The 11,895-nt window shown below is 36.2% G+C and overlaps 3 protein-coding genes across 3 annotated transcripts; 1 reads left to right on the forward strand and 2 right to left on the reverse strand.

Annotated features, from left to right (window-relative positions):
• The first annotated feature begins 303 nt into the window (after positions 1–303).
• LOC110722488 (geraniol 8-hydroxylase-like) lies at positions 304–2,710 on the forward strand. The gene is made up of 2 exons (XM_021901756.1): positions 304–1,679; positions 2,096–2,710. The coding sequence occupies exons 1-2, from the start codon at positions 774–776 to the stop codon at positions 2,708–2,710; spliced, it is 1,521 nt and encodes a 506-aa protein (XP_021757448.1). The 5' UTR covers positions 304–773.
• A 4,066-nt stretch (positions 2,711–6,776) lies between these two features.
• LOC110722489 (uncharacterized mitochondrial protein AtMg00810-like) lies at positions 6,777–7,631 on the reverse strand. Its single transcript, XM_021901757.1, has one exon. The coding sequence runs from the start codon at positions 7,629–7,631 to the stop codon at positions 6,777–6,779; it is 855 nt and encodes a 284-aa protein (XP_021757449.1).
• Positions 7,632–9,061: 1,430 nt separating this feature from the next.
• LOC110722490 (basic 7S globulin 2-like) lies at positions 9,062–10,321 on the reverse strand. The gene has a single exon (XM_021901758.1). It carries the CDS (start codon positions 10,319–10,321, stop codon positions 9,290–9,292), a length of 1,032 nt encoding a protein of 343 aa, XP_021757450.1. The 3' UTR covers positions 9,062–9,289.
• Between the last annotated feature and the right edge of the window lie 1,574 nt (positions 10,322–11,895).

An 11,895-nucleotide genomic window follows, 5' to 3' on the forward strand; every position in this document is an offset into this window, starting at 1 on the left:
ACTTATTGAGATGAATCCAAAAAGATCATACATGAATATATTTTTTTCCTTACATATTATTCACAAAAGAAGGTCAAAGAAGGAGTAATGAATAGTGTAAAAGACAAAGCGGGTCAAGTAATAAAGAACGGAGGAAGTACTTCACTATATATATAGTGAAGCCTGGTTGACATTGATTTTTTTAATCTAATTGCATTATTAGCTTTTTATAAACTATCTCTACTACATAAGGACGGTGAAGTAGCTGCGTACGTAATTACTAATGTAATGCGTAAGATCCGTAATGATTAACCATATCTAATATTCTATTAACATGGTTTTCAGTACTCCTATACTATAGTAATATACTATGATCTGAATTCTGACAAGTATCAAGTATTGTGATCTTGAGTAGCATAATAAACGTGCAGAAGAGATGGAGTACGTATACGGTGTTTATTCTTACTTTGTTAGATACATAAAATAAAGCATAAAATAAAGCTAAAATCTCACACCTATAATTTTAATTATTTTTTAAAAAATCAAAACGGCTTGATTAATAAATAAAACGAGTCTGTCACAAAAAAAAAAAAAAAACCTTTAGTTGACGACCTAACGCATTATTCAAGGGAATTAAGGCAGCCTTTGTATGTACGAGTTGTTGATACTTTATACCTTTATATAAGAAAGATTATACCCTTCCACAATGACACATCGATAAATGAAATACAAGCCTAATTAACCCTCCTCACAAATCCCCCCTCACAATCTAAACAATACATCAATATAGCATTATGGATTTGTTGAGCTATATTACTTGGATTATACCATTATTTCCAATTATAATCTTTTTATTTCTTTCATTTTTAAAAACCAAATCAAATGATACAAATTTACCTCCCGGACCTTCTCCTTTGCCTATCTTTGGAAACCTCTTGAACATGTTACCCTACACCACAAAACCTCACAAGTACTTTTCCGAGCTTGCTAAGACTCATGGCCCTATTTTGAGCCTTAAACTCGGCTCCATTACTACCATTGTCATTTCGGGTTCCATGCTTGCCAAAAAAGTCCTTCTAAAAAACCATGATATTTTCTCCACCCTATATAGCCTTGATGCTTTCCGAGCTCATGATCATGATAAGTACTCCATTGGCACGTCATCAGCCTCTTCACCCTTGTGGAAGGTCCTTAGAAAAATATTCAACACGCGGTTATTAAGTAACAAGGTGATCGAATCAATGCAAACTCATAGGTACCGTAAGTTGGAGGACTTGCTATGTTATGTGAAAAGATGCTCCCAAGCCAACATCTTAGTCGATGTTGGACAAGCAGTTAATGATACATCTTTCGACATGATATCTAGCACGGTTTTCTCCAATGATTTGCGTAGTGATGAGAGGATAAAAGAGGTAAAGGATTTGATGGATTGTATCATAAAAGAGATTGAGAGACCTAACATAGTGGATTGTTATCCCTTTCTTAAAATGATCGATCCACAACGCATAAGAAATCGGTTAACAAGTTATTGTGTTAAATTGTTTAAGTTATTTGATGAAATTATAGATATGAGATTGAAGTCTAGGAAAGATCAAGTGCATGGTTCAGAATTGTACAATGATTTGTTGGACGTGAAGTTAGATGTTATGGAAGAACAAAGTGACGAAATCAACCGTGATTATCTCAACCATATGCTATTGGTAAGTATATTACTCCTTTTGAGCCCCATAGGATACGAGTAGCATATTAAATATTTGCATGGTTTTCACACAAGATTTTAAGTATTAAAGCAATATGAAAAAAAAAAATTAGAAAATTGTCCAAGTTTGAAATTAATTACTAAAATTATAAGTTTGATTGTATGCCCTTTTCCAATAACTGCATTACTTTGACTCTGGCACATTTTAGAAACTAATTTTGAATCTATTGTTATTTCTATTTTATTATAAATTAAATGTTGTGAATAGATAGAACCTTTGATATCACATGCATATTATCAATGTATGAGAAGTAGTTAATTGTATATATTTGATATCACATGCATATTATCAATGTAAGAGAAGTAATTAATTGTATATTTGATATACTAAAGCTTAAATTCTTGCATACATGTTAGGATTACCTTGGACCCTCAATGGATTCAACCTCAAAAACATTGGAATGGGCAATGGCAAAGTTACTTCAAAACCCTATCTTTTTACACAAGTTGCAAAAAGAACTAGATAGAGTGTTGGAAAAATTCAATACAAAACTCATCCTAGATTCTCACATCTCCGAACTTCCATACTTACAAGCAGTAATAAAAGAAACACTAAGACTTCACCCAACAAATCCATTATTGATCCCTCGCAAAGTGGTGAAAGACGTGGAAATTGATGACTTTCACCTCCCTCAGGGTGCAATGCTTATAGTTAATGTATGGTCTATTGGACGTGACCCACAAACTTGGTCTAATCCGGATTTGTTTATTCCAGAGCGGTTCTTAGGGTTGGAGAATGATGTAACGAGCCAATTTAATCAATTGTTTACATTTGGTGCCGGAAAGAAGATTTGCCCTGGGATGCACTTGGCCATACATATGATTTCATTGATGTTGGGTAACTTAATTAGTTCATTTGATTGGAAACTCGAAGACATTAAGGACCTTCAGCAAGTTTTGGACTTGGATGATATTTACGGCATTAATATACAGAAGGCCAAGTCGCTTCGTGCGTTTCCCATAATGCGTTAATAATAGGACATGATATATGGTGTGCATGTCATGTGTGCTAGTAAAGTGCACCATAATTTATCGTCCGCCTATTTTTTAAATACAAATTCATAAATCATGTTAATCAGATACATAAGTTCATACATATAAATTACAAAATGTCGAATGTGATGTAAATGGTATATACAAGTCCAACGAATACACAATTGTTGAATCAATATATTTTACGTCATAGATTCATAGGGTGTATTATAATTAAGAAACTACTTTAATTTGTATAATGTATGAAGTATTATATGATACTCCCTACTAAAATACAAGTATACGATTAATACTGTGAGTATTTATTTATTACTAACATTTCCAACTCTACCATGTTATATCTCTAGCTTAGTCTTTAGGATGGAAAAAGATAATCTATTCTCATTTGAACTCATTGAATGGTTGTAAAATCATAATCTATTCTCTACTGCACTCCATAATGCATTTGGTAGGTTTTTCCTATAAGATCATCTATTTTCATAAGCCTTTATAACATGTAATCATGAATCAATAAGTAATTACATATTAAAATAAAATTCAAACCAACGACAAATCAAAAGTTAACCTTTAAGGGGTTAAGTTATCATTAAAAATAGTTAAAATTACCCTTAAATTAATCGTCTTACAATAAAATTAACGTACACCTGCCTTACACGAGATTCAATCAAACTTATTAACTTGATTTTTCAAAAGCTCAAAATAAGGTAATTAACTACTAACGGCCGCATTCTAAAGCTTGACATTAATATAATTATCAACTCCCAGTATGCCATTAATGCATTACATTGGTTTGAAATTTGGACACGGCTCTAATTGTTAGAGACCGAGAATTTCTCCTCGGGCCGTCCTAGGCTTAGCACTGGGTCTTGTTATGGAGTATTTTATTTAGTTGAAAGGTGTTTTAGCTAGATATAGTGACAATTGACAAATATTGGTCCTATTGAATTTTGTAAATGATTGAATTAGGGACCATCTTCAATACATAGCTAAGAATAAAGAGCATGTGCAGGAAATTTTGCACTTGGACCTAGTTTCAGCAACGTGTGTGATCGGTTTAGCACATTTTGCACTTCACCTACTCCTCGAGAGCAAATATGAGTATGATTTTGTTGGATTAGAAAAGTGAAGTGAATACACATATTTAGCTTGTTTTTGGGTTAAATGGACCATATTTGAAATTCAACTCTTATATTTAAAAAAAAAATAAAAATGATAATAATAAAAAATCAAACTACATTGAAAAATTGAGTTGTGAGAAATTTAAGCTGGATAGGTATCTTATCTCCCCAAACGACTAAAATTACACTTTGTTTGGATAGCAAATTAAAGAAAGAAAACCACGCAATCATAAGAAAAGGGACGATAGAGGAGGAAGGCGGAGTCCAGAGAAGTGGGTTAAGATGATTCAATATAGTTACCCTAAGTTAGTAATAATGTTACCAATCATCATAATCCCCCAAGGCCCAACTAGCTCTACCACGTACGGTACGACAACACATGCATTAGTTCAATCATCAACAGTTTCTCAATTCTATTCTTGCATGCCTTATTGATGTAAAAATCTAACCTAATTAATTAACGCAAGATTTATGATACACGGTTCAGTGTCATATATAGCCAGATGCTTCCTTCTGTAACGCCCAACATTATACATGGTTATATTTTTCCACCATATAATATTTTCCAAGCGTTAAATGAAAGTGATTTTTCGTTCTTAATTAGATGTCGGCAGGTAAACGTTTACTTGTACAGGAGTGTTGAGTGTACGTAACTCGATTTCGACCACATGACAAATTTTCATTACAACAACTGATCTGATAACTACAGCAGTGAATGTATAAAAAGCACAAGTGTAAATCTGATCTGTAGTTGTAATTTTCATTCAGATATAGTTTACTATTTTTGTTTTAAATTCTTGGGCTCCATTTGGTAGGTAAAGGAATTAATGGGTGATTTTGTAAAGTACGAACTAAGGTATGTAAATGTATATGTAGTTTAATTTTCTGCTCGTCTATCAAATCTTCATTAGTGTCTTGTATTCTTCATTAAATTAATTAATTGAGACTTTAGAGGTGGTATTAGTCAATCTATTGCATTGGATGCATGGTAATGATCATATAATTTTCTTTTGGATAAACACAAGATTAGCTAGGGATCCGGATGTATATAGTTGCATTAAAATGATTAAATAAATAGCATGCAGTATAATAGTGTATGAAATATAAATATAGGTTTTAACCGGGTCATCAACTTAAAATTTTGGTTGGGTTGATACTAGTTATAACATGGTACCAAGAGCGGCCACAACTCCACAAGACAAGAATTCAACTAGTTCAAATAAATCTAATTTACTCATTATTTTAAAGTGGAATATTATGAGGGAGTGCGAGTAAATTACAAATTCAAATTAGTTTCAACTAGCAGCTTAATTTCTTAGTTGATTTATCCTATGCAATCCTAGAATGATAATTTCCTGGCAATATTGTACATTTTTTTTGGACTTTTTGTCAAAAACTATCTAATATAACTCAGATTTTGTGAGAAACTACCTAATAAAAAAAATATCGTACTCCCTCTGTTTCATAATGTTAGGCCCATATGGAATCAATCACATAAAATAACATTAAAGTACAACATAATTCATAATTAGTTTACCCTATTTAACTTTTTTGATTTTTTATTAGGAAACCACAAGTCACAATTGCATAATTAAAGGTAAAAATTTCCTTATTAAGAGTCATGTCATCAATCTACAATCAATTAATTTCAAAAAAATCAAGTTATAAATGAAATATATTCAATATGAGTAGATCTTTTTGAAACGCCCAAAATAGTATATGGGACTAACATGATGAAACGGAGGGAGTAGTAAACTACCTAATAAAGGTAAAATCTTATATAAAAAAAACTACCTAATTAAAGGTAAAACGTTCTAAAATACTACCTATACTGAATTTTCACCGTTGAGCAACCTCAAAACACTCTCGAAACCGTCGCTTTCATTCCTATAACTAACACAACTTGCTTAAAATCGCCTCCAGGCACCACATCTAAACCACTTTTCTACCCCAAATTTACCACCTATAACCCCAAAAACCACCATCCTGAAGCACTAATCTATCCTCATGGCCTCATCAACTTAGAAGAACCATTCAATTAACCATTTCGAAAATAACCTTACCACCTTGAAAACCAACCCTCATGGTGGTTTCAGAGGTGTTTTAAGGTGGATCAACGTTGTAATAAAATTAAGTCAATGGTAGAAATTCGGTCGATGATAGTATTTTACAACATTTTACATTTTAAGAGATAATTTCTTACAACATATTTTGTATTAGATAATTTCTCACAAAATTTTCAGTTTTATCACTCCGTAGGTAATCCCTCACAAAAAGTCTTTTATTTTATTTTTTAACCATCATTAATTAGGATCAGATGCAAACTCAAGTGTTGCAAGTACTCGTAAACGAAATGATGAGTATCTTACCACGAATTGGTTGCATGCGTTGGTTGTTAGTATAACGTCGATTATTTTAGCATATTGTGCCTTTATGGAGTTGCGGCTACTTAAGAGTTAAGACCTCTATAAAAGATCACATACCAACTCTTAGAATTGCATTAAACACCCTAAATTCTCTTCAAATATTCCGCAGCCTCAGCAATATCAGCAGCCCACAGTATTACCACCCTCTTCATTCACAGCAGCAAGGAGACGTAGTCGACCCTCAGCATCACGAATAGCAATCCCCAGACCCATACACCGACCTTCCAAGACATGAGCATTTATATTGATTTTGACCGCACCATCAGTTTTTCCTAATATTACATGTAAACACGCGTGTTCAAAAACAAAAGTATAGGAAATAACCCCTTGAGTACTCATTATTATAACCGTGTATAAATACAAGAATACACACCATTAACTATGATTAGGTACAACTAATCTAGTGAACATAATAAATGCAATAATAAACTATACATAATCTAATACACCCCCATAGTCGAAGCGGGAGGTTCATGAACGCTTAGACTATTGCGGAAGTCATCAAAGAGAAGTTGAGGAAGGCCCTTTGTGAATATATCGTGCAATTTGGTAACGAGAAGGGACGTGGAGAACACGGACTTGGCCAAGCGCGACCTTTTCTCGGACAAAGTTTATGTCCATTTCGATGTGCTTAGTCCGTTGGTGTTGGACAGGGTTGCCGGAGAGGTACACGGCGCTGACATTATCATAGTACACAACAGTAGCTTTTGTAATAGGACAATGGAGCTCCAAAAGCAAATTACGCAACCAACAAGATTCGGCAACGACGTTGGCCACGCCACGGTATTCAGCTTCAGCGCTGGATTTGGATACAGTTGGTTGTCGTTTGGCGGACCACGAAATCAGATTGTCGCCAAGGAAGACGCAGTAGCCTGACGTTGAGCGACGGGTGTTAGGGCAGCCACCCCAGTCGGCATCCGAGTAAGAGATGAGGCTACTGGTGGGAGATGAATAAAGATGAAGGCCGAGTTTCAAGGTCCCCTGAAGGTACCGCAATATGCGACGAAGGGCAGCCATGTGCTCTTTGCGAGGGTCATGCATATATAGACAAATTTGTTGCACGGCGTAGCTGATATCAGGCCTAGTGAAGGTCAAGTATTGGAGTGCCCCGGCTAGACTTCGGTACAAAGTTGGATCATCGACGGGAGGGCCGGAAGTGGATCTTAGTTTGGCTTTGGTGTCTACGGGAGTGGCGGATGGCTTACATGAGGACATGTTGGCACGAGCAATTATTTCGGTCGCATATGAGTTTTTAGATAGAAATAAACCATCAGCATGCCTAGTAACCAAAATCCCAAGAAAAGAGCTTAGTGGGCCGAGATCAGTCATGGCAAACTCGGAGCACAATTTTGACATAATAGAAACCGGAAGAGCATCAGAAGAGGTGGTGAGGAGGTTATTGGGCTAGGGGGATAGGAGGTTATTGGGCTAAGGGGGGCGTTGAGGAGAGCCAAAAACCGGGGTGGGCTGAGGTGAGCCCAGAACTGTGTGAGGTTGAGGGGAGCCGTGAGAAAGATTAGGCTGGGCCTGATCTGCTGGGCTTCTGACTTGGGCTGCAGGAGTTGGATTGGACTGAGTGTAGAGATGATGAGTGAGGATGGGGGAAAGTCCATCAGATAAGAAATCATAGTCAGTGGGTTTTGGTGAGTGAATTTTTGCGAAGGGAAATTGTGATTCATCAAAAATCACATGTCGGGAGATGATAATTTTTCGAGTGGAAATGTCATAGCATTTGTAGCCTCGATGGTTAGAGGGATACCCAAGGAACACACATGGTGTGGAGCGAGATTGAAGCTTATTTATGGAGGTGGAGGGAAGGAGAGGATAGAAAAGGCACCCGAAAACCCGCAAGTGTGAGTAAGATGGGTCACGATGATATAGGATTTTTGTAGGTGAGTCATAAGAAAGGAGTTTGGTGGGTAAGATATTGTGGAGATAAGTCGTCACTTGGAGTGCATGGTGCCAAAAAGAGGGTGGCATAGAGGAGTGGGCAAGTAGAGTGCGCATGATATTGTTGATGGTGCGGATTTTTCTCTCGGCTTTGCCATTTTGGGGGGAAGTGTGAGGGCATGAGAAACGGAAGACCATTCCATTAGAAGCACAAAAATGTCGAAAAGGGTCATTATCGTACTCACCACCATTATCACATTGAAAGCACTTACCATCACGTTCAAATTGAGTTTTAGCAAGAGCATGCAATTCAAGAAATATGGAGTAGACTTAGAGATTTTTTAGAGATAGGAAAGGTCCACAAAAAATTGGTGAAATCATCCACAAATAAAACATAATAATGATGACCCACACTACTCAATTTTGGAGATGTCCAAATATCACTGTGTATAATATCAAAAGGCATAGTGGTGCAAGTAGTAGAGGGATAAAAAGGAAGTTTTACATGCTTGCCAAAAACACAGGAAGAACACACACTATCATCCAAAATTCTATTACAACTAATAAAATCTTGTTGCTTGAGAGTCTTTAAAATATTGGTCCCGGGGTGGCCCAATCTGTCATGCCACAAGTTAGAGGAAAAGGCAGCAAAAGTGGATGGAGTAGAGGCGTGATGCACGGCATTGGTGAAAGGGTAAAGCTCGCCGGAGCTCTCACATCTCATAAGAATGGTTCCCGTCCGAAGGTCCTTCACAAAAAAACCACACAGATCAAATTCGATGGAAACGGAATTGTCATTAGTAAATTTTCGGACAGAAATCAGATTTTTGACAAGGTTAGGGGCATGTAGAACATTTTTTAAGGTGAAGGGAGGTAGGGATTTTTGACCATAACCACGAATTGGAATTTCATTGCCATTACCAACAATAATATTATGAGTGCTCAAATTAAAATAGGACGAGAGAGTACCTTGATGAGATGTGATATGAGAGGTAGCATCGGTATCCATGTACCAATTTTCATCAGGAGGAGTGAGGGAGAGAGTGTGCATTGCGGCCTCGATATCAGTTGGAGCATAGCCTACTGTCGAAGGAGCTTGAGTGCTGTAGGCTTGTTGCTGGGGTCTAGGGCCGAGAATTCCATTTTGCTGAGGTTTGGGCCCTGCTGGAGGTCTGGCCCATGGAGTGGAGGGGTACGGACATGGGGGAGTAGCCCATGGTGGAGTGGGCCAAGTGCCCCAAGGAGGGAATAACAGCCTTGAAAGTGGATCCTTCTAGGATGGTGTAAGGTAACAAGGTGTTAAATGTGGTTCCCCCACCCGAACCCGTATCCTTTACCGATAGCAAAGTGGTGTTTAGGCCGGGTATGGGCTTTTTGTTAATTTTAATGGACTTGACATTTACATAGTATTCGTCGAATGGGCTTATGGTTAATGGTGTGTATTTGAGAGTCTTAGATACATCGATACCTGGAAGAAAACTATAAGGCCCATCGGACCCAAATATAAGGACCCCATCAGCAGAAGTGCTAGATGGGATGCACATAGTAAAAATGCGCTTAAGCCCAAGTTTAGATGCAAGCACATTTTGTAAGGCAATCGGAGCATAGGCTAGCCCGGCTACACCTTGGACCCCTTTGGGTAACCGCGATTCAACTAAATCGGATGGGGCACAAGTGAAGAGGTAATCGGGTATACGAACCAATGGGCCGGGTTTTTTCCCATCAGTTGAACTAAAAGCAATGACATCTTGGGCTAGCTCACCAATTGTACTTTGGTGAGACACCGGATTTTCTAACAAGTACCCACATGTATTAGTGTGACAAAACGGTCTAGCCCCTTGGCAACTAGTAAAGCAATAGCTTGTACCGGCTATTTTGCATTGGACCGAATCACATTTGGGCTGACTAAAGGTGGATGAATCGTAGTTGGTTTCGCAATTAGCCCAAACATGGCGGGTGTTTAGGTCCACTACGAAGCCCACGGATTTTAGGGGTGTTCTTACTAAGATGTTGGCTACTAAAAGTGTAGTAGCAGCATCTTGGTGTATTGGTAAAACTAATGGTTTTGTGTCCGAAAGTGAACTGTAAGCTTGGCTAAAAAGGGTGCTGAAAGAAAGAGAGAATAGCATGAAAAGGAAGAAAGTAAACTGAGCCATTTTTTTGGATTTGATTTTTAATGAGTATGATGAAATTAAAGTGTAGAGATATATATAATGAAATGATGGTTCAAATAGGAAATTTAATATTCAAATCATACAATTGGAGATTATAATAAGGTAAGATCTAAATATAATGTTTTAACTAGTATTTTATACTACAATATATGCTCTGAAAACTTGTCCAAAATGTTTTAGGAGCAATTATATTATTATACATTTCTACATAAGAGTAACATTGTTTAATGTACACTGATAACTTGATAACAAGTGAAGTGATAAATGATCATGTTACAATGGTCTGAATAATTGTCCAAAATGTTTCAGCAGCATTTATATTATCTTACAAACATCGTTTTCTGTATACTAATATACTATTGTATGAAATCTGAGGGGTATCAAATATCATGATATTGGGTAGCATATTTTATACACGTGCAGAACAGGTGAAGCATCGTGTTAAATCTGTAGCTTAATACACGTGCTGAAAAGATGGAAATCGTGGAAGAGTTGTGGAGCATGCAAGAGTACTCCCAACGCTGGCTACATAATCCCCTCGACCCCTCTGCTATCTATACTACAGAGTATAGATTACTAAGTCCGTTTAATATTATGTGCAACATTTATTAAAATTATTTGAATGCTACACATTATGTACGTGTAACAAATTATTTTCTTTGCTTTTAAAGTAGTCTAGTATATGTATTTCTCTCCTTATACACAGACTTAACTGATACGTATAAATACAAGGACACACGACACATGTACTTGCAAATCAGTGAGCATACCATTTTTTGGCACTTAATTCTCATTATATGCAATGGTTAGTTGCATATTTCATTAGCCATAATAATTAAACAGGACTATCCACATTCAATAGTTTACACAAGTGATCGATAGTTCGATACTAAAGAACGAAAGATGAAATAACTTATGATCATTCCTCACTTTTGCTATAAAACTAAATTTTCCCAATTATGAGTTTACATAAAACCAAAAAAATAACACATAGTAACATCATAATTTGTTGTAATCTTCTAAAGAGGAATATGTATCAGGGAAGTTGACAACGCGATTAGAAATTCCCACGATAATCTTGGAAACAATAAAATTGTAAGCAATTTTCGCAATTCTCAATTTAATCTGGCCTCTTTTCGGCAATAATCTTTTACATTGATTGCATCTTGCCTTGATAACATCTTTGTTCTTCATCATCTTGCTCTCCATTTTACACTACTTATGTTATGACGCGATATCTTGATCAAGAAGATGAATATCTTTTTTGGATCTACTAGATCAAGTGTTTGCATAACTATTTATAGCATGTATTAGAGATTAATGGGATAATATTTGTGATTAGAGAGTTTGGTAGGATAATATGGTGAATATGAAGCATGACAACAAAGCATGTCCTCCTAACTTCTGGCTGTCTCAAATAATGTTGTATTTCTTGATGTTTAATTTAGATTTTAATGTATAGTTTATAGAATTAATGTTGATTCTTCAGCTTTCATTATGATTTTCCAGTTAATCTTATACATTAAGAAATTTAACCAACCTAGCTATTGTATGAT

This window comes from Chenopodium quinoa, unplaced genomic scaffold (assembly GCF_001683475.1).
Source record: "Chenopodium quinoa cultivar QQ74 unplaced genomic scaffold, ASM168347v1, whole genome shotgun sequence".
Taxonomy (NCBI): domain Eukaryota; kingdom Viridiplantae; phylum Streptophyta; class Magnoliopsida; order Caryophyllales; family Amaranthaceae; genus Chenopodium; species Chenopodium quinoa.

What these genes read in the sequence shown, in the direction of transcription:
- LOC110722488 (XM_021901756.1), top strand. Translation starts at nt 774, where the DNA reads ATGGATTTGTTGAGCTATATTACTTGGATTATACCATTATTTCCAATT. An exon ending in ATCTCAACCATATGCTATTG is followed by an intron (nt 1,680 to 2,095) that starts GTAAGTATATTA and finishes CATACATGTTAG; the next exon opens with GATTACCTTGGACCCTCAAT.
- LOC110722489 (XM_021901757.1), bottom strand. Translation starts at nt 7,631, where the DNA reads ATGTCAAAATTGTGCTCCGAGTTTGCCATGACTGATCTCGGCCCACTA.
- LOC110722490 (XM_021901758.1), bottom strand. Translation starts at nt 10,321, where the DNA reads ATGGCTCAGTTTACTTTCTTCCTTTTCATGCTATTCTCTCTTTCTTTC.